Source organism: Anopheles funestus, chromosome 3RL, assembly GCF_943734845.2.
Source record: "Anopheles funestus chromosome 3RL, idAnoFuneDA-416_04, whole genome shotgun sequence".
NCBI classification, from domain to species: Eukaryota; Metazoa; Arthropoda; class Insecta; order Diptera; family Culicidae; genus Anopheles; species Anopheles funestus.
In genome coordinates, this window is record NC_064599.1 from 70913815 (window position 1) to 70941072 (window position 27258).

General features: G+C 42.4%; 1 protein-coding gene and 1 long non-coding RNA gene across 2 annotated transcripts in view; one reads left to right on the forward strand and one right to left on the reverse strand.

Moving 5' to 3' along the window:
* Positions 1-27258, forward strand: part of LOC125771540 (uncharacterized) — a 136245-nt gene that overhangs the window by 66681 nt on the left and 42306 nt on the right. The window lies entirely within an intron of this gene.
* Positions 17787-21932, reverse strand: LOC125771539 (uncharacterized). The gene is made up of 2 exons (XM_049442240.1): positions 18701-21932; positions 17787-18636 (listed from the first exon to the last, which is right to left on the reverse strand). Exons 1-2 carry the CDS (start codon positions 19769-19771, stop codon positions 18436-18438), a joined length of 1272 nt encoding a protein of 423 aa, XP_049298197.1. The 5' UTR covers positions 19772-21932; the 3' UTR covers positions 17787-18435.

Below are 27258 nucleotides of genomic sequence, written 5' to 3' on the forward strand. Positions count from 1 at the left end.
TTCGTTGAAAATGACCGCAAAAATACCGTCGATTGTCGGTGCGTTTCTGTTCGGGGGGGTTTTTTTGGTCTGATTTACGAAAAGGGTATCTTCCGCTGCCGGGAGAATCTTATCATTGACAGGAGAACTGGGGTGAAACAAGGTAGATGCAAGGTTGAAACAGTTTGAGATCGGTATCGGAGCCATCGTTTTGAAGAAGGCAAGTAAAGCAAACGAGCTTGAAATAAGGTAGTCCAATAATCCTTTCCTTTTCTAAACTGCTCACAAACCTTCGAATGCGGGACGATTCGTGCTGTGCGATTTGGCTTGAAGTAGACAAGAGTTGTTTAGAACCTTTTTAGAATAGAATATGGCTTTGTAAGGCTTTTTTGAGTATCTGTGTCTGAGTTGTCTGCTTCATTGGGCAATGAAGTGAGTACAATGTGATTATGACATTATGTTTTTCTTTAAGTAATAAATATTTAATTCCAGTTAAGGAGATAAACGTTTTTTTTTATTATTTTTAAATTCAATAAATTCAATAAATTTCAATTTCGTTAATTTAGATTTTTGTTATTTGACGAAATGTTGTCTTCGTTCTTACAATTTTGGCGATGAAAATTGTAATATTGCACTAAGTTTGACAAAAGGTAAAACGATAAAAAAATTCAACTTAACTTCAAGTAACTTTAAATTTATTATAAAATATTTTTCAAATATTATAATTAAAGAAGAAAAAGTTTATTATTCATTTTATAAAACCAGTTATTGTTTTAACAAGGTCAAGGTTATTCCTAAAGATTTGTTGTTGTGCCCCAAGGAATTAACTTGCAGCTCTTTGCTTAACCTTTAAATCTTCTCCATGTACAACAGTGACACAAAACACCAAAAAAGGTGCGAAAGAAAGCTTTCGCAAACAGGATTAAAGGCAAAAGTACATCAGTAAGTTTTTAAGCATTTAAGTAAATTATTCCTCTGCTTTTGTCTCTGCTTCAACCACAGCGACGGTATGTTTGCCGATTTTTTTTTCCTTCCTGCGTACGAACCGGTACTGCCATCGACACCTTAAACCGTGTGCTCTGTTTATAAAAAGTTCGTCCGCATTCTCCCTGGAGAGCACCGTTCACGTGTCCTTTCCATCGAAAAGACGCCTCCATATTTCAGACGGTGGTTCGCGGGTGGGCTCGGAGCAAGAGCCAAGGTTTGGAATAATTGTTTCTTTGACTGGAAGAAAAAGAGCTTAGTTGAGCGGAGAGCCGAGAAGCCAAACGACAAGGAAAAATGGAGATTCCGCAGGTAATTCCAAGGGTAAACAGCACGAGATCTTTCGGCTGGCTATTGGCGCACTGTCGGAACATTCCCCAAACTCATCCCCGGGATGGGAATGGGATGTCTTGGGCGTGAGCCTCAAGGATTAGGCAAAGGATTTGTGTGCTCAAGGACTTCGGCAGAAGCTTCAGCAGGATCGTGTTCGGTTCGATCTTTTCCGTTCCGTTGGTGGGGGCGCGTGGGTTTTGTGTTTATTTTCGATTCGATTTTAGCAAAAAGGTTCAAGGACAAAAAGCCACCCGTGAAAAGGGGTTAGCTTTAAGAGCGTGTGCGTGTCTGTTCTCAAGCGTCTGGATGCTTTATTTATTAAGCAGCTTGTTTAGAGGAAAGCTTTAAAGATTTATACCATTATCCGGTGGTACAAGATTCGCTGCCTAGAGTGAAGGTTTGCTGATGGAGATAAATCCAGAAAGGTGACATAAGCATAATCGGCCTTCAGAGAGAAAGCTCGGTCAATCGATGTAGGACTCGTTCACGCCTTGAAATATTCACTCATCACTTTACACTCTGTCTATTATTGTTAAAAACGATTTAAAACAATTTTTCATAAGGTGATCCATCGGAATCAATTCCGGTAAGATTTGCTGACTTAAAATAATCTTTTCCTCAATCCAAAATTTCTCTCTCTCTCTCCCTCTCTCCATATCGCTTGCTCCTTCAGATCTGAAAGGTAAAACCGATAGAAATTTGATCCCTTTTTGTTTGTGCGCTTCAGTTAGGATGTTTTGGAAGAGAAAAAAAAATTATGATCCCCAGACAGTCACAAAAACTGGCCACCGAAAATCATTTCCAAAGGTAATATTTATGCGCTTAGCGAGGGTTATGGGCGAGTTAGGAACGGGTTTTGTCTTTTCCTCCCCACCCGGGTTTTGTCTCTTCGATGGTTTTAATGTTAGCTAGCCCAGAGCGGCTTTCGAAACGGGCCGAAACGCTGATGGACGATGTATTGACAGATGACAGCGGGAAATTAATAGAGACATGATTTTGGGACGTCGATAATTCGCTAGCATCGAGCCGTCTACCTGTATCTATTGGAGTTAATATTTATTCGTATATTATTTTTCTCCATGTCGTTAGGCGTTGCGTGTTGTTTTGTTTTAATTCGCCGTTCAAATTGTCCCCGGCAACTGTTCTTCCCAAAGCTTTGTGTTGTGCGCGCTTGCTCTCTCGCTTTCCGTTGGCTTAGACTAAGCCAACCCCAAATCAAGTTCAATGGATTCTAAATTCTAGCAGGATAGATTTAGTTATGCTCCAACAGTGGAATCCCGGTGGACAGGTTTTTTTTCCTCTTTCTTCTTCTGTGTATAGTTTACACATTCAGTTTAGTTGCTCGTGTGTCTGTTACTTGTCGCTCGCCCTTCGCAGTTTTCGACCGTGAAGGGTTTTGTCAACGTAAAGCCCAAACTTTATGTTGTTATGATTGCGGAGCGTACGGATTAGGTCACTAAGCTTTTTTTCATTTTGGTTGTGTTTTTTTTTATTTTCTTTCTCTGGTGCCTGTTCACATAAGCCGTTGTGGTTTGAGCTTTGAATGCTGATGCATTGTTATTATTCGAGTTTGATTCGAGTTCGTTCGCTTATCCGCAGTTCCGGCAGAATGCAAGTAAACCGATGCGGGAAAAAGAGGATTGATTTTTTTTTGCTTCTTATTATTAAAGCTCTATTTTCCGATTATGTTTAGTCTAGGCCTGCCTTAACCTAGTGGCCGTACGGCGTGTAGGAAAAGGCCACCGATGTGCTATTATCTTTTTTTTTAATGCAATGTAAATCATATTGCTGCCTTTCGACAGGATTATCCAATGCAGCGAAGCAACATGATTTCCTGTCGGTTTTCCCTTCCCTCGGTTCCTGTTCCTTTTTTTTCTCATGACCTTTAGCACCACTGACAGCACTGAGAGCCCGTCCGTCGTTCGGTCCGGTACGATCGGGCGGCAATAGCGTCAGAAGTCAATTATTTAGGGCTTATCAGTGATCGTAATTTTCGCGCTTTTATGCTCGCACATAACGGCCACTTTTGCACGACCATTGACTTGTTTCGAATCGTGAGACTGAACCGCTGGGACAGGATGTGCAGCGACCGGATGAAGCCAGGAAGATATGGCAACGGTCAGTTGGGTTTGTGGGGAATAAAGAAGGTTTTTTTTCGCAGTGAATCGATTGTACCGGATGATGCTGGAGGTCAGAAGAAGCGCTACGCGAGATATGGATTGATTTGCGGACCAATTATTGCGTACGTAAGCGAAGTTATTTTATAGAGTTGTTTTCGATTTTTTTAAAATTAAAATATAAAAAGAATTATACAATATTTTCACATTAGGCGAAAAAAATCACGTTAAAAGTGCGAACACATTTTTATCAATAAGTTTACAACTGCGATTTCTACGATTTGAAATTGCTTAAGCCTTAGAGTTTTCAAAAATGTTCTTTAGAAAAAAAATCTAATAGGTGGAAAATTTTATTACTTTTTTAAGAGCTTCGTAATGGCTTATTAGTAGTTTAGTAAGCTTAAGTTCTTAATTTTAGCTAATGAGCTTTATTGGGGCTCAAATATCTGACAATTCATAATTTAACAAAAAATAGAATTTGATGCATAAAGCTCAACAACAAAATTTAAAAAAATTACTCAAGTTTTTTAGTTATTTCACAGTTTTTTACATTTACTGTTTTAAAGCAGTAAATTTTTTCATGTCATAATTAAATCCTATTTTCTTATAACAAATCTTAAAGCTATTATGATGCGGCAATTTTGAAGATGCATAATGCTTATAATTTCTAAAGTACAAGATAATAACGATTTACTTCCCACAATAAATACCTTGCTTTGATTTTTTTAAAACAATTCCTAAATTTTAATGTCCAATTAAATAAATTTTTGTACATTTTGTTTTTGTTAGAAACAACAACTCACACCTGTAAGAGGTTTTTGTACATAAAAGGAAGACAAACTTCCGGCAGCGCAAATTGTGAGCAGAATTAGAATGATCCGCATCATGTCTTACCGGCGCTGGAACAACTTAATTAGAGGCTTAACCGCAGGATGTAAGATACATAAATGGCGCCTTTGATGATTTTTGTTTGTCGCGTTTTGAGAATCACAACGCTGGCAATTAAAAGTGCTCCGTAATGCCACCGAACGCAGGTGTGCGTGTACGTCGAGCGTGAACATGGACGTGACTGGAAAGTGTCTTTTGTGGTCTCGGTGCTACCATCAAACAAAGGTCTCTAGCAGAGGTCTCGGCCACAGCGGTAGGTCGGTGCCTTAAATGTCAGCCTGCGAGCCATATTACACCAGACGGCTACTGAGCTGCCTAGCATTACGACACCCAGTGGCCTTCAGCGTTTGCACCATAGAATTCATGGTTTAAATTGAAAAATTTTCACCCCAAAAAAGGGTGAACAATCGAAACGCCTTAATGGACGTCCACCCCTCACGTTAAGGATCGCGCCTAAAGGTAATGCCCTTAAAGAAATGGCCCATAAACAAGCTCATTAGCTCACGAACTTGCATACGCACCGGTGCGCTGCCTAATGAAGTTAACATTTTCGGGTTGCATCAAAACCGCACGCGGCTGTATCGCACCCCCGGTTAAAGATAGTTAGGCTTCATGCACTGTCTACCTGTCGATAAAGGTGAACAGATCAACGATCTTATGATAGGACAGTACGTGGTACGTACCCGTGTTAGTGTTTAGCGCCGGAGGTCGTGCTCCATAAACTTCAGGAACCAAACAGATAGAAAAAAATGCATCGTTGCGTGTCTTTTTGTTTTACAGACCCATAACCTTCTCCAAACTGGAGCTACTGAACGGGAGTTGTAACATACGGCTTCTTAAATCCAAACAAGCATCTGGTGGTTTTTACCGCTTCCGTGCTTAACTTTCAATTTTGTTACTAATAAGCACGGTTTGGGAACCCCCTTTGCAACATACCCTTTGCATCCGCAAGGAATCAAAGAGAGCCCATAATTAAGACCCACGACCCCTTCCGGTAACGAAATGGTGGATCGAGCTTGCAGAAAATCGGGTGAACCCCGTGACAACTCCGATGACGACTTCGAGTAGGGACGTCATCGCGACTAATGCATCCGGCAATCGATGTGGAAGCCTTCATCGATCATATCTCTTCGGTTGCCTTTGAGGTTGGGTTATGTAAAACCCCAGGCACTCCGTTGTAGCCCCGTTGATTACAGTACGGGTAAAAAAACACTCTACCATTAATTGATTTTTATGTGAATTTTATCTCAATTATAATTAACCTCTTTTTTCATATGTTCCTTCAATCGAGCAATGCCGGTGATGAAGCCATTTGCATCAGCAGGGAAGGTCAACGGTGTGATGTCAGAAGGTCCATCCGGGAGTTATCGAAGCGATGAAGTGATCCAGAAGCCTTTTTGGATGATTTTACCCAGGCGGGAGAACACACGAAACGAATCCATTACGCAAGTACATGGTGGGCACGAGTTTAGGAGAAAGGCATAATAAATTCGTTAGCACTGGAAGTCATGTTATATTTTATGGGGACAGCTATTTCAGTGTTTTATGATACCCATCGGGTAGGTTCTTTTCTTTTATCGCTCAAAAACTCAACTCGAACCCTCACGGCTGCTGGTACATTTTACCAGATCAGAAACCGATTCTAAGGGCCGTTTGGCAACTGATGGACTGCACTTCCGAATGCGTTAGAATGCATTTGCGTGTTCCGGATGGAATGCATCTTTAGTGTATGCATGCTTGATAACGACATTTCGCTCTACACCCTAAAAGTTTTCCAACAGTCCAGAACACGTATTTTTGGTTCAATTTATTACGCCCTTTATTGGTGCCATATTTCGAACCGATCGTGTATTCCCCCTTTCTTTCCTCACACTACCCCACCACTGAATGGAGTCGTAGAATTAACTCCGCACCATCACAAACAACATGGCTCGGATTGATTTGTGACAAGCAGCGAAAAAAAGGGTATAAAAGTGAAATACTTTCCATTCGTTTGTGCGGCTTCTTCGAGATCGACAGCGATCGGTTTTCGAAAACGCAACCAAGAGGAATTTGGAGAAGAATTTTGAAAGCGTCCATAAATCATTCGCTTCCGAGCGGGTGGGTGAGAAAATTAGTTTATTTCCTCGTGCGGGTGAGTTTGCTTAGCTATTGGTTGGGTGGAAAGAACGGGAAAGGGAAAATTTGTTTTATCTGTTGCAAAGTTTGTAGGGAAAGTGGATCGTATATTTCAGCACGAGAGCTGGTGAGATTTGTTTATACGGCTTTTGGGTTAGAGTTACGATCACCTTGAAGAACGGAACGAAGTCGTTGAATTTCTGCTCAAGCTGTAACGTTTAAAGGTGTAGCAATGAAGATAACATACCTTACCTAATCTTCCAATAATCTTAATTCATAACGAGTGAGTTAAGATCTTTTTATTGCTCATTTTGGTTAAATATGAACATCATAAAGAACGTTTACGGGGTCTTTGGGAAATTTTAATATTTTACAAACATTAAATTATGTCATCCACATCTATAAATGGGTCAATGGAACATGTTCCTTCTGAAAGGTGCCTTTCAATGGGATCACTGAATTTTACACTGAAATTCTAAAAGATTTATGATTTTTTATGATTTTGAGAATTTACTTATTTTTTGCGAAATTTTCGAGGATTTCGGATTCGAATTTCTGGAGCTCTCCTGTATGAGATTTTATCAAAAAAGGTTCTAAAGATTGTATATAAGCGTAATAGTGCCGGTCGCAACCTTCTATTCATCGTTTAATAAACCACCTAATGTGTTTTAGTGAACTCATTGATTCAATGATAATATAATACATCAAAATTTCCATAAAATGCATCAATACGGAGGCGACAAATCTCCAGGAGAAATTTTTGGACTTCACCGCAAATCACCAACTTCCTAAAGTCCTAAGTCCTCAAATTTCCTTTCCATTGATCTTCAATCATAGAAACATGTTCTTCGTGGATATAAAGGCGAATCGGAATTAAAGATCCCAGTGCTCATGACTCCACATCTTCGCGATTATCGACTACGAACTTGGATTTATACATTTGACTTTTTGCTGCATTCAATGGTCCTATCTACTGTTGTAAGATCGAAACTAGGCTTCAGACTATTTACTAGTTCTTCGGAAGGGAAAAGATGTTAATTTTCCAAAACAAATATTTTTACACTATTTTTCTGTGTTTAATACTTCGTAATATGTTTATTTCCTCAAAAGACATCGTATTCAACACAAGACTTTAAGAACAGAAGAGAAAAAAATACAATTTTGTCCTTGCGGTATCTTAAACCACCGAGAGCAACTATGTACATCCTGTTGAAGTGTCTTTCAATGGGCAACATATTCCACAAAATCATTTCCCTTCGCAAAGCCAAAGCAAAAACGTTTAATGACTGTAAGCAGCAGAACGCTTGAACGTGCCACTTCTTCACTTTTGTCTCGGCATTTGACACACATTAGTCACGGACACGTCGGACAATGCAACGCTGCGTGGTGTGGTGGGTTCTCGTGGGAGGAAGTAATAAAAATTTGCAATCTTCCTCCCGCCCCTCGATTGTTTGCACGGTAACGGCGCACGGCACGGCACTAATAAAGACACCTTCGGCTTGCATCTTCATAGCATAAGAAAAATAAATAAATAAACGCCCCAATATTTCGGGTGGTCGACCAGAACTGTGCAAGAGTGCTTACGGGACCTACCAGGCAGGAAAACGTGTGACGTTCTGTGGTAGATGCTTTCGCGAGGTTCGATGTTCGTGGTTGGTGGATCTGTCTCACGCCCGGCATAAATGATGAAGCAATTGTTGGAGTAAAGATCCATCGTACTGCGGCATGAGCTTTTTTGTTGTCATGAATGGTGGCGGTTTTTTTGTTGTCAAGGGGAAATAGGGAAAAGGGAGGCAGGTGTTTGTTTGTTGCTTGCATCACCTTAAACGCCTGTATTCGAGGTACCCTCTTGTGCGTGGAAAGAGGAAAAAAAGTGAAACCTCTCCTCGTCATTGGTTTTATGGATCAATTTCGGAACCGTACAAAGTGGCTGCATTACCGGTACCTTTTAGGGCACCTCCAAAGAGTACGGGGAGTTTTTTTTTTGTTGACGACTCCAGCACGGGTGACGGCGAGAAGTGTCATATCGTTCCTTCCCAAAAGAACGTGACAGTTAGGGACGCCATTAGCAGCAGCCCTTGAACTCGTGGTGTGGGAGGGTGTCCCACACCCTGCCGTCGAGGAAACGAAAGGTAACCCGAAAAAAATGGCTTTTCCAGGAAAAGATTCGATGGTATGTTGCCCTTATTATCCATGCGGCATTCTCGCACACTGAGTACTCGAAGAATCGCTTTACGATCACGTGGAATTTGGTCGTGTTTTTACTTTTTTTTCGGCTTTGTTTCCCTCCCCAAACCCATACGTTTCTTTAATGTTCGTGCGTGCGTGCAAACGAGGCAGAAACCTGCGTGGCTTTTCAAAACCATTGCCGTGGCTCGTGCTTTTTGATTAGACATTAAAAAGTCCCATTGCCCCCCTGCTCCGTGGGCTGCTCCTCGTGTGTGTGTAATGTATGGCGGATGTAGGAGGAGGTGTGTTTAGCGCCCTACAGTTCTGTGGAGGTGCGTGGGATTGACACGCAATTCACGCTTTTCTCTGAAAAAACGCCCCTCAGGGTGATGATCGTTTGGTGGAGTTGTATGTTTTTTTTATTCTTCTCGTTTTTTGTTGTTGCTCCACACGTGAAATGTTTAGCAGAAGACGATATGGAATCGCTTTTCGGTGGCCTTGCGTGTTCTTCCGCTGCGTTCTGACAGCAGTAAGAAAAGCTTCGAACGATAAAAAAGTATAAACCCATATTGTTTTCGGTGTTTTGTTTCGATTTAAAGCTTCGTTTTTTTTTTTGACTTTGCTTTATATTTCACCCCAACAACAATCGCTGAGGTTGTTTATGTGGAGTCACCAGTGTGAAGGGGGTGTTGAAAAATCATGATTTAGCAGCCTTTATTTGCGTGTTTTGCGCGCTGTCTTTACGGGATATGGGTGAAATTTATTTGGGGCCATTGTTTTGATGCACAAAACGGAACATAAACGTCTCAAGGCCGCACGTGTTGGAGCATCCTGAAAACGGGGGGAAAACGTTACTGTTGGAATACATGCGTACCGCTGTATTCCGACACTTGTTGTCAGCGGGACCCAGCACTCACGATCGCAGAGAGCGATACGAGGGAGAGTGAGTGTGGGATAGTAGGGCAGTGCGTGAGAGGTCAAGGATCAGTAGCAAGCTAGAAGAGTAGAGAAAAGGACTAATATTTTGGCGCACGTAAACACGCGCCTAAAAGAAGAAATAAATCGTGCTTGCCTAAAATACCAGAATCTAACTCTCGTCAGCTTCTATCTCTAACATTCCAAAATATTATTCCTAATCGTTCGAGTGATCGTTTGTCAGTGGACTTTACTTTAGTAACGTCATACATTTGTGTGCGCGAAGTAAAAGTGAAGTGTTGTGCTACGAGCATTGAACTGAGTGGTGAAAAGGACAATGGATCAAGTACAGGACTCGCATGTGCCACGGGACGCACAATCCACTCCCGTGACGAGACCGGCGGCGGGGCGCGAGGGCGTCCGAACTCCTAACAGAGAGTCGTCTGTCTCGGGACTGCCATACGAGACTGCAGGAGAATCCACGCCGATGGCCGGCACGAGCAGGTGTGTCACGGACTGTGACGCGATACCACAAAGGCAAGTGCAGGACGGGTCAGCGGCATCCGTAGCAGTAACCACAAGGTTTATTGGTGAATCGTACCGCGATTCCATGGGACACAACGACCACGTGCAAGAACGAGCGATTACATGGACGCCGTCGGGAGAGCGGCGACAAAGGAGAATCGAACTTCAGCGCGAGCTACAAGAGCTCGAAAAAGCGGAAGAATGGTGCCGCGCAACGGATCGTTTAGGAGCATCATTCTCACGGCCTCCAGGTTATGATGATCGGTGGGCACGCGAGCCGGAGTTCGAGGAATGGGTAAAAGGCATGGAGGAATCCATGCAACGTGGTCATCCAAAACAAAATGGCCCTTCACGGCGTCAGGCACCTTTGCCACGAGGTTGTGACGTGTTACATGATGGCGCACACGTGCCCCCGTTTGATGGCGGGCACACAGTGCACGAGGATCGCACGCACACTACGAACGTAAGGCACAGCTATCCTATGTACACTTACACTGATCGAGCTATAGGTTCAAGTAATTATTACCCAGCACCCTATACGACTACTAATCCTCTCACGCAATCGCAGTTCCTTAGCCAAAGTCAAATTTCAGCTAGGCAAATTTCCGCTCGTCAAGGCGTTCCACGTGATTTACCGCTATTCTCAGGCGCTGTAGACGACTGGCCCCTCTTCATCGCAACTTACACGCGGACAACTGCTATGTGTGGGTATACCGACGATGAGAATTTGGTTCGATTGCAACACGCGTTGCGAGGTGTTGCAAAGGAAACGGTTGGCCATCTATTGGCGTTCCCTGATGGACTGAAGGAAGCGATAAACACACTACAGGCGCGATTCGGAAGGCCGGATTTGATTGTGGAATCGATGGTGGAAAAAATCCGTAGAATGGTAACACCGAAGATAGATAGGCTGGAGACGTTAGTAGAATTTGGGTTTGCAGTCAAGCGATTAATAGCAGCGGTGCATGCGTCGGGGCTTAGGGGCTACATGTATGATGTGGCTTTGTTGAAAGAACTCGTAAAAAAGCTACCTTCAGTGTTGTGCATCGAATGGGCGCGTCGTCGTAAACACTTACGTGAAGTAAATTTATACGAGTTTGGCCTATGGATCGGAGAGTTGGCGGAAGACCTGTGCGGAGTGATAGATGCGCCGGGAAGCTGCGTAGAAAAAGCCGAAAAAAGCGCGCCACCCAAGCAGGCACACTTTCAGCGATTCCAGCCACATCGTGAAACCCGAGAGCAACGCGCCGGGCCGGGGCGTTCTACCACGGCCTATTGCAATGCCACAGTTGCCACAGGTAATGAACATTCTACAGGGACTGAATCTAAAAGTGAACCTTCGTCATGCATCTTATGCAAAGGATCATGCGGCTCTTTAGACACCTGTGATAGATTTCAGAAGGCATCAGTTGCTGCTAGGAGAACGATCATTACCGAGCGCAAACTGTGTCGAAAATGTTTGGGTCATCACAATAACAAGTGCAGCGTTACTAGTGTGTGTGGCGTAAACGGATGCAGTTTTCTGCATCATGTACTTTTGCATCAAGAAGACGTTTCCGATAAAACACGTGAGTGCCAAAAACGGTCAGGGTAGACAGGCGACAATCGAAACGATGAACGGAACGTATGTGGGACCTACTCACAATATCGCGAAGCTAGACATAGTAGTTCAGGGAAAAGGTTTGACCGAATGCGAGTATCCTAGCGAAGAAAGCGAATGGACGCTCGACGCGTATACCCATGTACAACAAGTAGGGCGAATACACTGACAACAAAACAAAAGTGCAACCACAGTTGCGAACAGTGATGCACTCGAGGGACATTGTTGGAATACATGCGTACCGCTGTATTCCGACACTTGTTGTCAGCGGGACCCAGCACTCACGATCGCAGAGAGCGATACGAGGGAGAGTGAGTGTGGGATAGTAGGGCAGTGCGTGAGAGGTCAAGGATCAGTAGCAAGCTAGAAGAGTAGAGAAAAGGACTAATATTTTGGCGCACGTAAACACGCGCCTAAAAGAAGAAATAAATCGTGCTTGCCTAAAATACCAGAATCTAACTCTCGTCAGCTTCTATCTCTAACAGTTACCCTTGGACTTTTTTGGTTTGAATTCTCAAGAAGAGGGGCGGAAAAAAAGTTGTCCAATTGAGCAAAAGGAAAGGTTTAGAAGAAGATCATTCGGGCAGTGAAATGAATCTGCCCAGTGGGGAGTCGTTTTGAAATCTTCTGCATTCTATAAATTTTAAGATGAAGGTTACGAAATAAGAATGAAAAAAATGAAAATTTTTCGATAATATAAAAACATTAAAACAAAACATGACGAAGGAAATTTCCTGTTATTTTCCAAAAAATTACAAGGTTTGAAACGGGTTTTAAACAACTTCTCAATGAGATATAAACTAAACTATTTACTTGAACTTGAAGTTATTCATGTATAGCTGATAAATTCCAAATGAACTTCAAAGACTACACAAATAAGGTATTTTTTATGGACCTAGAGGTCAACTAGAAACAGTTTCTTTGAAATTACAATTAAACTGCTCAAGTTTGACATTGGCAATATGACACATATTGTACGTTAACTATCTACTGTCGTAAAGCGATACAAATTGTTTAGAAATAGCTGTCAAAACCAAAGTTACCCTATCCCTACACTTCCCATGTATCAAATATCAGCTACCCAGGTTTTGATGCTTCTGTTGCTCTTTAGGGTGAGGAATTTAATATACAGCATACTTTCGCTAATAACAATTTGCCAACACACAGGCAGCAGTGTAGCTGTACCGTTCGTTGTGACGGCTCAGCTGTATCTATCGTTGACGACCAGCGAAGAATTTTCATAAATTCCACCCAGTGCCACCGACACCAAACCATCAAATATGTAAGAAGTCTATCCATCAAAAACGTTAGCACGGGTCGCCCTGTTCACTGTTCACATATGATAAATCTCAGCTGTCCAATAGCGAACAATGCGTCAGCGGTGCCGTCACTATATGCTCTACCAATGGTGGCATGGATTTTTTTTGCTCCTATGTACAACTCGTTGCAAAAAAAATTGACTCCATTTGTATTTTTGAAAAGCGAAAGTGCGTGACACGACACATTTGACACGTATTCGCTTCTACAACTAGACGCATCGCCTAGCGTTATTGTGAATAATTTACCGAAATCATGCAGAACCTCCAAAGAAGCGCTGTTAGATGACACAAGATGAATAATTCTACGTAAATTTCTTTTCTCCGAGGAGAAAAAAAAGAACTCAAACCCATTGCAAAAAAAAATAAAACAAAACAAGCAAACTGTTGTGGATATAGTGAATAATTTTCAAAGTATCACGTTTCGTTCAGAAAAACAAAAATATCCCAACTCCAGGATAGGATCCCCAATAAAGAAAACAAAACGTGATGGTCACGTACCAAGGGTACGGAATAGCAAACTACAACATTTTATTTTTTGTTTATTTTTTATGTGTCGAAGGAATTCATTGACATCCGGGGAAATGTTTCGGCAGCCGTTTGGTGAGTTTAATTGTGCTTAGCTGTGCCATTCTCGTACACTCTTTTTCGCTAGATCAGCCAACGTACGAAAGCGGCGAAACGTCCAATGTTGCAAGACATCATCGTCCAGATATGTCTCTCGGTCGTGTCAGCTTTGACCCACGATATGTACGGAGGGCGTCCTTTTTGGCAGGGAATACAAACGATCCAATTGAGGTTCTGAGCTGACCATCGGACGGAAATCTAGTGTCCGGACTTCGTTGTCCTGATTTCCGGCGCTGAGCGCAATCAATATCTGTTGGGTATGGAGAGCACTACGTACGTCCTTGTCCCATGTACTTCAATATCCACACCGTGAAAATGTGTCGAAGAACATCCCACCCAGAATACGGGTCATTGTGCCGTCATGTGATGTCATCTTTTTCTTTCTTTTCGTGCTCGCCTTTTACAACCCCTTCACGAGCATGACATTCAATATTTCCAGCACATCCTATCTCCAGAGTCCTAATCCAATACACCCAACATTAGGGACGGACATCCAGAGGTTTGCTTCATCACGAAACAGGGATTATGCTTCTTCGCCTCGGTTCACCTGCGAAGGTCAAACTACTACACGAGCGTTCCGTTATCATAGGTTCCTACGGGTTATCAGGGTGAGCAATAGAAACGATACACTTCACGTCCATCCATCGTCCAGGCTGACTAAGCAATCGATGAAGTACTGACGTCCTTTTGGAGTAGCTTCCGAGTAGCTTCGGATCGATGGCTTGCGACCTGAACGATTTTCTGATTGAGTTCCAAGCAGAGTGTATATTGTCCAAGGTTATATGATTATGTTGTCGATTTCCCAAAAAAATAAAACCCAGGTTATGGATCAACAAAAAACGGACCGTTAATATTCGTCGCTGTCTCTCTATCTGAGACGATTTGATTTTGTCGAACTGAAGAAGAATAATTATTACCTCTAATGAATGCTGTTGCCATTCTTAATGTCATTATCTCCACACAAAAAAGGAGTACTCTTGGATCATTCCGAATTGCTAAACTCCCGCCTTTCATGCGACTCAGTTAACGTCGTGTTGCTGATGAATTGGGCACTGATGAATGTTTGGATTGTGTGTCTTATTCTGACTGACCTCCGCGGTAATGCGCAATCGCGCATAATGAGGGACCAAATGTTGTTTAATTAATAAGGCATGCTGATTGCATTTTCTTCGGGGTTGCATATCTGCTCGGGAATAATTACGTTTGGTAGCGAAATCTAATCAGTATCACTCTGTGTTTCTCTTGTCATATATTCTTCGGGTTTTCCTGGGGGCACCGGGGGCGAACTTCATGCGGATGTGGCATAAAGTTTGATGCATAATGAATGAAGCCGGCCATTTTATCCTTTCACTGAAACAAGGCAGGTTCCGTGGCAGCGTGGAGTGTATCATATTTTCCTTTCCCTTTGACCAACCACATTTACGACCAAGGAAACATGACTCTCGGGTGAAAGAACGCGTTCTTAAAATAAGTTTTGAAGAAAAAAAGCACACACACATATCGTTCTGTCAAACGGGACAGTGATGTTGCCTGCTGCCAGTACACCCCAGTACAGATTGATCAGAATCAACGATAGCAAGACGGTGTATGAAATCGAAACTTTCCGATGCACAAAAGATGCATCCGGGCGTGGTGGGTCGGCAGCGGAACGACCGCGAGAAGTGCAAAAGTGTGAATTTTGATGCTTATTCATTTATGTTTATGATGTTTTTATTTACACCCCGAGAGGATGGTTGCCTTTTTTTTGGCATCTTCCTCTCTCGGTGGTTTCCTGTTTCCCAATCAACTGGCATAAGAAGCTGCCAAAATAAAAAAAAAAGTTTGTTTGCTTCTTGTGCCATTTGTCTTCGTGGTGCATTTATTTTGTCTTACCATCATCATGACACCCGCCCTTGTTGTGTGTCTTGTTTGAAGGCACACTTATGCTGGGATCTTTCATTTTTAATTTAATCCCAGACGTTTAATTTGGCTCGTTGGCAATTTTTGTCCCGGTTTTTTGGTGTCCCTTGCCAGTGACCGGTTTCTTTTTTTGCTTTGCTTTGCCATTTGCTTCAATATAGCAGGATGAAATTCCACAAGGACACATGCACACATGGGGAGGCTGGAAGTGGGATATTCTTTTTATTGCAAGCAACGTCATTTGGTTGGCAACCTTCCCAGGCTTTTAGCACCATTCGCCACTGTGGCGGGTACGGTGGTACGATTTGTAAGAAAATACTCTCCAACGGCCGGGCCTGGTTGTCAGGAGCGTTTGCTCGTAAACAGCTTGGTGTGATTTAAATTTACACTCTACCGGGTGAACCGCCGAGTGGCGAGTGGATATCGTTGGGAGGCTGGTTCAGATATTTAAGCTCGCCTGAAACAGGGAGGCCTGCGAGCGATAATTTCATCATGCGGTTTGTTGGTTATTTTATTTGCATTCGCACATCGCTGTCAGATCAATTTTTCATCTTTACCTTTACCGGGCGGCAGAAAATGGGTGGAGATGTTATCACGTAACAAAAAAATAAGTTTTATTCCTCCTTTCGCAAAACTTAATGGCCGGTGGGATTGATCAAGAAGGGGTTAGGAAACTAAATCCTTTTTACGCAATTAAATTAATACAACTGTGCTGTTGGTGACTCACTGTGCAGTAAATGAAGAAGAAAAGACAATATGATTAAGGTTATGAATTATTATTGCGTTGTTTTGTTGCTTGTATTAATAATTTAAAATCAAAATTATCCTGAAAGTATGAAAAAAATAGAAAAATATAAAATAAAGAATCGCTCCACTGTTCGCAAACAATGTTTGTCGTTTCTGAAAATGTCATCAAAAATCGATTAGGTCATCGACATAGGCGACAATAAAGACTAAGATTTTTTTTGTAACACCCACAAAAATTGTTATTTAAAAAATCATCAGAAAAAATTTACTTACATGACTTTTATAAAAACATTTAAAATAGATTTCAAATGTTCAGAATATCATTTATTCAACTTAAACTTTTTTCTCAAAAAAGAATTAAATCACCCTATTATTTTATTACACACTGTTTTTACAGGATTACATTTATCAAACCTTCTACCACTCATCAATTTCATTCACGTTCCATATTTCAATGATTTTAAATGTATTTTTAACCAACATCCACATTTTTATTCCGACATTTTAAAGCGATAGAAGCCGCACAATGTGGAATAACTTTTCACACGCAAAGTGATGCGAATGCCTTCGACCATAAGTCCCACTGCAGCTAGCGGACGTGTGTAACGGCTAACCATCGGACGCCGTACGTGAAAGTTTTGCATTGGTGGATTGATGGTGGACTTGTTTGCTGTGCTCACGTGAAAAAGTTTTGTTAGTTTTTTTGTTTTACTTTTTTTTGTAATAACTTGTTGTGTTAACCTTTGAGACGTATGAGTACAATATACAACAATATTGCAAAAATCGGATGAGCTTTCGACAAAAGTTTTCACGGTGCTTTTTAATTATTCGCTACATATTGGTCGGTGTAGTGGAAAGCTTTACAATATTTGGCTTGGAAGTTTGTTTAAAAAATGTTTCAAAAAATAAATTCGGTTTTATGTTTGTTGAACATTTTAAATCTGTTCGTTAGCTGCAGTATTCCCCAAACAAACAGAGTTGTTGCGATGAAATAAAATAATTACAATAAAGCAAAAAAAATTTTCTCTCCCAACAAACATTCCAACTACTACGCAGAGCCATTCCTTTGCATTAAGATGGAATGTACCTTTCCGGCAACTGACAGGACGCAAAATGCCGTAGGCAGAAGGATCACACAACAGCAACAAAAATGCCTCGAAATTACTCTCCGGGCGCTGATTACCGTTAATTTGGAATGAGATTTTTGAGTTAATTTCCCTCCCCTCAGTTGTAATTTTCAAATGTTTCGTCCCAGGTTTTGCGGAAGCTGGAATGCGTTAAGAAGTTAAGAATCCTGCCCAAAATGGTAGAGAACAGGAAAATCGAAGAAGGGGCGACAGTACAAATTAAGACGCAGCGCGTTCCGCCCTGTGACTAATTTATCACTGCCATCGTTCACGGTCACAACGGACGTCACCGTACGTTCGGTCCGGCAGACCGTTTGCCTTGCCTTTTGTTGACTGCACATGTGCATGTCCTTTGTGTTTTGTGCGGTTGACCAGTAGATCATTCATTGCAGGGTACATGTACTCCGCCTCCGAATGGACGATTGCAGCTGTCCCTAGCAAATGTGGCCGGGAATGGAGGAAAAATGATTGCAGCAGTACGGTGTTCCAGGTTCGGTGGCATAATAGCGCCGGAGCTAATAAATAAGAGACACACCGAAATAGTCGGACAGCTTCGAGGAAGACAGCAAAAAAAAAACCCCACAAAAACCACAGCACGTTCCGTGTTTGGGTTTTAGTCCTGGAGTTTTTGTTGCTCCTGTAGGATCGAAGGATTTGGCATCGTAACGAATCAATAAAATAAATACAATCGATGACGCAACGGTTAACGGTGGCTGGCAAGTTACCTAGCGTTAGATTTGGGAAACAGAAAACACAGCTAAAAGCGAAATAGATGAAGTCCGGCCCTGCTTGGTGAAGGTTTTCGGTCTCTGGTCCAACGGTAGTGGAAAAGAAATTTATCATTTAAGAGATGTCCTAGGGATTAGTTCGCGTGTCCCTTCGTGCGTTGGGTACACCTGCCTATGGGAGGTACACTATCATCCGAAGCCATTACTCATCTCGATTAACTTCTAGTTCGGTCCGAAAATTGAATCCAGTCTATCGGTTTGTTGGCATTCAACAGGGATTTAAAACACTTTTCTATGATAATTTAAATGAAACACGTAGCATCCATATTTATTTGGGTAGCATTGAACTTACTAAGGATACGACTATGCAAAAGGACCACTCAGTTGACACTTTTCAATGCCGGCCAAAATGTCTTGTGCTTCGAGCGGGAAGGTTACCGTATCGCGTGACACACAGGCCCAAAGTCGGAACCGTAGCGAGTCAACTTCCTTACACAGAAGCTGAAGCATCGTGGCGTACTCCTTAATAGCCGTGCAAGGTATCGGTTCTGAGAATTCCGTATGCTGCAAAATAAAAAAAAGTTCGTTGTCAGTTCTATTTTATAATGCATTTTGCATTCCCTCTTACCTCCTGCAAACACTCATTAGCCAACGGTGTATCGAACAGCGACAAACGGTAGCATATCTTCAGATGTGCATTGGTGTCCTCCAGGAAGAACTGCATCTGATACAGGACCTCCACCAACGCTTCCATCAGATACTTTTCACGCTCCAGCTCTGTATTGAGACACGACAGCATAGCCATCTCGCCCGAAAACAGATACTGTTCCACCTTCGGATAGTACGTTTCGTAGCAGTAATCAGCGTACAGTCCACGTTGCACTAACACCTCCGACAGACGCTTAATGGCAGGTTCGATCGGTGGGAAGTAAACGATCAGCAGGTTTCGGATGTACCCGAGCGCAGAAGAAACGAGCGTTTTGTACGCATTGAGTACGTTATCTTCCGTGCCGGTAGTGATCTGATCGTACACCGTATCGATCTCACTATACTTCTCTTCGAGCGGTGTCGTCAGTGGGCTAAATGTTTCAGCAAACATAGCAATGCGCTCGTTCACTAGTGGGATCTCCGTGTCTACCAGCGTAATCAAACTGTTTAAAAAGTTTATAATCTTTTCGTAATCTTTAAGCATCTCGCTTTCCCACAGTTCGGCCAGTGTCGTACCGCTGGACACGGAGATACCGGTCTCGAGGAATATGTTAGCTTGATTAATCGTACGTGCCGTCTCAATAGCGGAGAACGCAGCTGCTGGCAGATCGGTAGCGAGCTGAAGTGTTTTTGTCTGCACTAGCACCACCATCGACGGTTTCACGTACGTGTGGACATTCGACGAAGTTGCACGATTCGTGCGTGCACTAATCACAGCGGTGCGGAGTGAACTCAGTGCACTCCGAAGTTCGGTTAGTGTTGCTTTAATAGTATTCAGGATGTCATTTAGCTCGTTGCGCACAAACACACTGACTTTCTGCTGTATTGTAGCGAGTTGGGTTTGTGCATTACCCGTAATAAAGGTGAGCATGGTGGCAATCTTCGTATCGGCATCTCCGAACAGATTTTCTGCCGGGCCCACATCGTTCGGGGCCAATGTAGCGATGGATTGGGCGATGGGTTGTACAAAGTTTACAATAGCCTCGTACATCGTCTTGAGAGCAGCAGCTCCTTGATTAAATGCTTCCGATGGTCCATCAAGCGTGATGTCGCCGTACGCACTGACAATTCCATCCGCTTCGTCACGAATTCGCCCCGCGTACGATTCCACTGTGCCAGAACCAGAAATTATTGGCGATATACCAAAGTCTCCGTGTACATAATTAACCTTAGAATAGAGAAAAAAACAGATACTTCAAATAAAGAAAAACTCAAGAAGTTGAAATGTATTACCTCTAGTAGCACAATAGCTAGCGTAAAATATTGAAACCAACGCATCCTGTGACACCTCGACAAGAACTGTGTACAGCACACTAGGCGTGTTATTCGGCACTAGTTTAGCTGAACACATTTTGAATATTTTGTTCCACTGTTTTTGAACGACTTTCGCGAATATATTCGCACGACTCGCGAGTTGATTGAAGTTGCTGCAGAACATATGTTGGGCTGCGAGCGGCTAGGTAAATATTGACTTCAACTTACAGGGCAGAAGCTGTTTTGCATGCTGGTGACATGTCAACACAAGTGTTTTAAAGGATTTGTCGTCGAATGTGCTGAATAGCTTCATAGGCATCCAAGATTTAAGAAGTTCCAGATCTTTTGCAGAATCAAATCAAGATGAGACTTAAAAATGGAATTGTTCTCTTCTCCACTCTTCTAAAGGTTATCATCCGTTAACATACACACACCATTACCTCAAGTTCTTCGTCACTACGGTTCACTTAATAATACACCGGCAGCTTATGGGCCGTTTGGCAAAGCCTTCAAACATCCAACACATCGTCCTGATTCATTTTTCCCACACAGCACAATTATGAAGGCTCTGCTGTAGCACCCGTGTTGCTATTTTCTCTTTCTTTCTCCATAATATCTTAAAGCATACGATGGTACGGTACGCGACACGGTGCCAACGCTACGGGGGTAGGTAATTTTGTTTGCTTCATAAACAAATTTATTAAAGTTTGTCTTCTCGAACAACGTGCAGCGAGGCAGTTCACCATCGTGCACTTGACGCACACACAAGGCAAAGGGAGGAAAAGTAGTTTGCAAGTTGTTAGTTGGAAGCCTTCAACAGTTTTCGCTGTTGGTTCGCCTTCCGTCGCAATAGCTGAAAGAAGTTCCGAACATTCGTGTACGACAGGATGGAACGGGCTGTGTGCAATATATAATATCATTATGTTGATTTGGAATCTTATCAGTTATCAAGAGCGATGCAAGCGAGGCAAGCATAGTTGAAGCGAAAGTTGTTTTCAGATTGATGTCAGTTACGGCCGTTGGCAGTTTGTTTGATGGGATTCTGCGAGATGTTTTTCGTTTTTATAACTCCGCTTCTAAGGGACTGCAAATTGACTAGCTGCAGCACTACAACTGAAACGAAATGCAACTGCTTTTAACCTTGGATATGGTGGGGGTGTGAAGATCTGGAACATTCCTTGACCTGAATTCTGGAACAAATATGTTAAGTTCAAGAGCATTAATTTTGAAGCAACATTGAGACAAGAACACACTTGTTTAAATAAAGCAAAAATAAGGTTACCATACGTGTGACCGCCTCTGTGGCATCGTGAAACGATCGGATCAATTTCCAAAACATCACCATACCGGTACAGCATTCTCCACGCAGAAGCAGAACCGGGAATGATTGATTGAATTTTCTAATCTAAGACAATGTATCCAGTCCCCGTCTTTCGTGTGCCGTGCTCGTTCCTTTCTCACACTTCGCTGCCTCCCTTCCAGCTGCTATCGCGATTGGTTCCATTTCCCTGTCGAAAAACGGTGACTTTCGTGTCGTTATCGGCGCGAACGGATCATCGTGTTGCGCCTTTTGCACCATATGACACGCGAATCCATCGCGTACGTGAGCGAACCGTTGTCGTCTGCTCTGATTGCTGTCAGATCGACCGAGCAAAGGCGCGCGTCACACACATATTTATCTCCCGTTTTTGCCCCTAGCTGGAGGGTTTTTTTTGTGTGTCCCGCTTATATGATTTATCCACAAACGATATATGCTGCCGGTGTCAGCCCTTGGTTTGTGACTAGGTGAAGGCGACCGGTCACAGTGGAAGGAAAATTTCATGCAAAAGGCATCAAAAAGCATATGCTCCATTTTCTGCGTGACGTACCCTATGCATCGTGAAGCCGCAAGAGGATAATTCCGCGTGTGGGTGGATTTTGTGAGGGGGGGGGGGGGGGGGGGGACCGTGAAAAGGGGGCGGATAAAACTGGGAGAAAACAACACATTTTACCTTTACCATGTTAAGCGCTACATCCGTCAATCATCTTTCCGCCATTGGATTTTGTGCGAGGAGTTCCAGCTTTTGAGTTCTGAACTTTTTTTTACCTCATATCCACTCACCTTCATTTCCCTTTCGCACTGTTTTTATTTGCTTAGTCCACGCTGGAAAAGGAAGTGATGTGGATGGGTGCATTTCGAAGGTAGGTTTGAAATTTCCCCATCAGCAGAAGGGGAATGATCAGTCTTGGAAAATGACGGGCTAGGATTTTGTTGTTGTTTTGTTTTGCATCTTTCACTGTCGTTCAGTTTGTGGCGTACCCGTGTGCCGGACAGATTTCAACTGCTGATTTCACTTTTGCAGGATTTTTCCGTGGCTCGCAGTTCATCCATTTGTGGAATGGATTCGCCAAAGAGTGGGTGTGTGTGTGTAAGTTTGCCGGGTTTCACCCGAAGGGCTCTTTAGGGTTCGTACCGTTGTGATCAGGGCTGTTTGATAAGGAAAAAACTCCCTCCCGAGTACAGACATATTCGCACCCGCGCGTGTATGTTAAAGCGCACGGAGGGAATATAAATATGAAAGCATTACTATCAAACGGGCCGGGAGGATGACTAAAAGCGGTTTGAAAGGAAGTAAGTCGGTGGGGTCGAAAGAGCATATGCGTACTACATAAACAAACAATAAAAATAAAACATAACAACATTTTCTCCGCATAGTGACGGTTTTTCTTCCCCCACCGGGATAGCTTGACTTGAGTTTTCCATCCATCATGCGTCCATTTTTTTTTCACTACTCTCCCTTCATTGTGTTGTTACACTAGCATCCCTAGCAGTTGTCCAAAGTCGGTTCCATTTTAAAACCACAATTCGGGCTTACGCTTTATCGTTGCGTTGTGTTCATTAGCATGCATACGTTGACGTCTTCTTATTGTGCATCGGAAGACGATAAGCAAGTGGAAAAGGAATTTTTTTTTTTTCAGATAATAGGAAAGTTGCAGATTGCAAAACATATTGTCCCCAATCCATCATCATTATTTGGACAACATATGGAAAAGATGAGTTGTTAAGGAGGCATTATCGTTCCATTGTTAATATGTTTTCTCTCTCCCCTATTTCGGATGATGGTAATGCTTGAATTTTGTGTCATCATGCATCATACAAAAATACTAGGATTTATACAGAAATAATATATTCAAACCGTTTAAAGTACACGGTTAAAGATTTAGACAACATTTTTCTTTTTCTCCCTGATATGTGCTTTGTTTGGAAACTCGAAACAACTCTCAAACTCGAAATATCGGTCGATGATTGTTTTACAGTGATTCTTAAATTTTGTCAAAGTTACTCATGGTATAAAATTTTCAAATAGTCCCACCAAATTTTGCAACTTATTCGTGCATTAGTAATGCATATGTATTTTGGAACTAGAAGGATCTCGGCCACCTTGGTACGATCGTACCTTAGGGTAACATCCCGAACTGCGAAAAATGGAGGCGCATTGATGCGAAGAATCGGACTCCTAACTCATACGATTCACAGCACTTCATATCCCAAATTCCATATACCATGCTCTGATACGTCCAGCAGTCTTCTATGGTCACTATATTTGATGATGTTTCTAAGTATACGAGCTATACGAGCTAGTTGAGCTGTTCGGCGAAGTAGTAACTGTGAAGGTTCCCAAGGAAAAATGGACTCATTGGGCTAGTCACGTAATGAGGATGCCGGATTCGTGCCTTACCAAGAAGGTGCTCGTCAGAGATTCGTTCAGCACGTGGCTTAGAGAAGGACAGCGAACTCTTTGGTTGAAGCAAGTGGGGCTCATCAACCCCTGACCGAATTTCCTGGAATGGGATTGGTCCAAAGGAGAAGGAGATTCCCACTCATAAACTATGTCTTCAAAGTCAAAACATCGTTTTCACTTATTAGCTCATATAAATCGCTCATCTTTAGCTAGGGCATAGTCCTTATGTTTGATATTGAAGAAAAAACGTCATATGTTCTGAAAAATTAAGTAAAAACTCTAAAGAGCCAAAAGGAATTAATTAAAGGACATTTACGAAGCATCCTTCTTTAATCTTCAACAAAACAGATAAACACTGGAAAATAAAATCTTTCGACCACTCTTTTAAACCAACTCGACAGATGTAACAATAGTACAATAAACTAGTAGCGACATCTTGCATTCGTTTCGGACTGCGGCATATTCTCTACCATTCTCATCGTTTCCTACCGGCTTTTACAATGTTAATCGAATCGAAGTAATGCTTCTAACGACTATTCCGCTGTACATCGATTTTTCATCGTTGATGATGTGCCACGTGAGCTTAAATGATGGAATCAAGCAACATAAAAAATGAAGCCCACCATTCAACACCTTCGAGACAATCGAATGCTAACAAGCTTCCATTAGTACGCGCCATTACACTGCCGGCTATTGCAGCAGTACTTCCGATGCAAATACCAGTTCTACGATTGTTTTCACCTCGCTCTGCCGGTCATCCCGGAGGCCCGGATAAGAAATTATTGCATTCCCGGCCACATTCCTCCTGCTCACTTTCGTCATCATCATTACCATGCACTTGATCCTACCTTTCCGGAACAGTTTTACTATGAAGCATGATCGCTGTGCTGGCGCGATCGATCAACCTTACCTTTCTTAGTCCACTGTCGTTGCATCCTTTGGCGTTAAATGCAGCCAACACGTGGTGGATGTACAAGTGTGAAGCACATTTCATAAATGAAGCATGTAATTACGACAATTGCATTGTAATAATTTTTAATTCGAACAATTTCATGACGGTCGTGTCCGATAGGGTCCGCGCAGTACGTTTCCTGTACTTTCGTGATGTGTCCTCTCTTTCTCTTTCTTTCGATTGCTTGCCGAGTGGCAATGGTTCCCTTCCGTGTCATGCTACCTTCTACAACCGGACAAGGGGTGCGCAATTTTTCATCTCGTTCAATAGATCTCGTCGCTTTCGAGGCCGTTAAATTGCTTCTATTTTTCACTCCTCACACATTGCTGCGAAAGTACATCTCCACACACACACACAGAACACCTCCGCTCTGGGACGTTTCTCACAACACATGCTTCTCCCCTTAGGACCGAAGTGCAGTGTGCACTATTCTTTGCTGTGCGAACTGTGCGAACGAAGGTTTGCTGACAGCACGGTGAAGCAGCCTTCTGGCTTTCGTGGAGACGTGAATGTAATTGCGGTTGTTAGGGACGTCACTCACTTCTATTATTTGCAATTTTTATATGTTCATGAATACAAATAATATTGTAATGCGGGCTGGGAGTTCGTGGATGTTGGGTTGGAACAAGAACAGGAAGCTTTCCTAGTGGACTAACTGTCAAGAGGGGCAGTAGTTCAGGGAAAACGCCAAGTTGCCTAGAATTTAATTACCACCTAGAGGGGAAGTGGTTGGAGTTTCTTTAGCGGAGATATTGTTGGTTTGCAAGTGATTTGAGTTGAAAAAAACATTATGCAATTTTTAAATTATTCCTATTCTTCAACATCTCTATGTTTTCTTGAAGTCTTATACAGACTCCAATAAATTCTTCAAAAAATTGAAGTACTTAGAATTCTAAATAACAATTACTTGAAGTTTTATAGGTACAAATACTGGAATTCTACATACGGAGCCGTACCAGTGTTGAATTAAATTTCAGCTCGTCAACCGTACGTTTGTTTGCCGTTCTCTGAAGAATCACGTTCCGGAAGCCTACTTCAAACGGTACAACAAAAGCTGGACATTTAATGTTTACTGAGCTCCGGCTTCCTTTGGCCATAGTTCGTTTTGGTGAGGTGATTTTTATGTTGTCTTCCTCCACATCACACTTTCAGAGCGAATGTCTAAATGCAACTGCCACTCGAGGGCGCAAGTCAGATCACCCAGAGCGTCTGTCTAACGCCTTCTAGCGTCCAGTTGCAAGATCTCGGGTCAGCCTGAAGTGTGACATCGGAATGGAAAAAAGAGAAAATCCACAACCAAATAGCTGTGTGTCGAAGTTTTTCCAGTAGGCTAGACCGCGCTTGACCCACCCGTTTGGTGTTGTCTTCTTGGGCGTTCCGGTCGTTACAAAAAAAAAAAACCGAGTGCCTCAAACGTTCTGTAGCGTACGCATTCCAACGGTGGCAAACGGTTTGGTTTCTTCAGCCCGACACAACCGACGGTTCAAACCGATCACCGACCAGAAAGCAGTTATTTGCATAGGAAAACAAAGGAATATGCAATTTATTTGCCAAGTGGCCGTTTCACATCACGACCTACTGTATGCCTACGGTGGAAAGGTGTTGAAGGTGTTGTTATGGTGTGCAGCTCTCGTTGAGATGTACATCAAGAACGGGTTGAGTTTTTGCTTCGTTTTAAGCAGTATTTGCTTCCACGAACCACAGGAACTCACACGATACGGTTTTTCTTCCAATGCTTATCTTGCTGGACCCAACCGTACCGACATCGGTGTCTGACGTTTGATGAGTTGCATGCACTCTCCGTCATGATGCGTAGTGGTCAAGTCAACTCGTTCGACTCGGCAGGTGAAGCTGGTCGGGAGGCACGATGTCCGACACGTTCATAAGTTCATAAGCAATTCATTATAAATTTCCCCTCATTATCACCATCGGCTTTTTTCTTGTTGAGGAACGTGCGTGAAACTACAAGGGACAGCACATATGCACATGCAACGTCTCGGTTCTGGGAAGTGGCAATTGCAAACAGCAGAACCTTCACTCCTTCGCTCTCTGACCAGCGAAAACAGGAAAATATCCCGGATGGAATCGGACTTATCTTCGCAAGTTCATCGTCTGTGTCACATGTTGAACGGCGGTCTCATGCAGTGGTCAAAAGTCCTCCTATAACTGTTGAATCGTCTTTATGCAATAGATTAAACAGAGTTGACATTATGTTTGACAGTTTTTTCTTTGCTATTTTTAAGGACGTGAAGTTCAACATTTTTATTTAATAAATTTAATATAAATAATCTTCCTTTCACTGATTTCTTATTCATCAACGAATTTTAAGTTAACTTGTTTTTGTGGTGCTTTCATTATGAATTTTTAGTAATAAGGCCAGGCCGTTCTTTCGAGAAATAAAAAAAACTTATTTTTAATTTCTTTTAAAAGTGTTTTTAGTCTTAATTTTTTTTTGCTATGAGTTTAAGAAGCAAAACAGTTGTTGTTACTTCATATGTTAAGATAAATAGTGTTACTTTTTACAATTTTTTAAATTAGTTTTTTTTTATT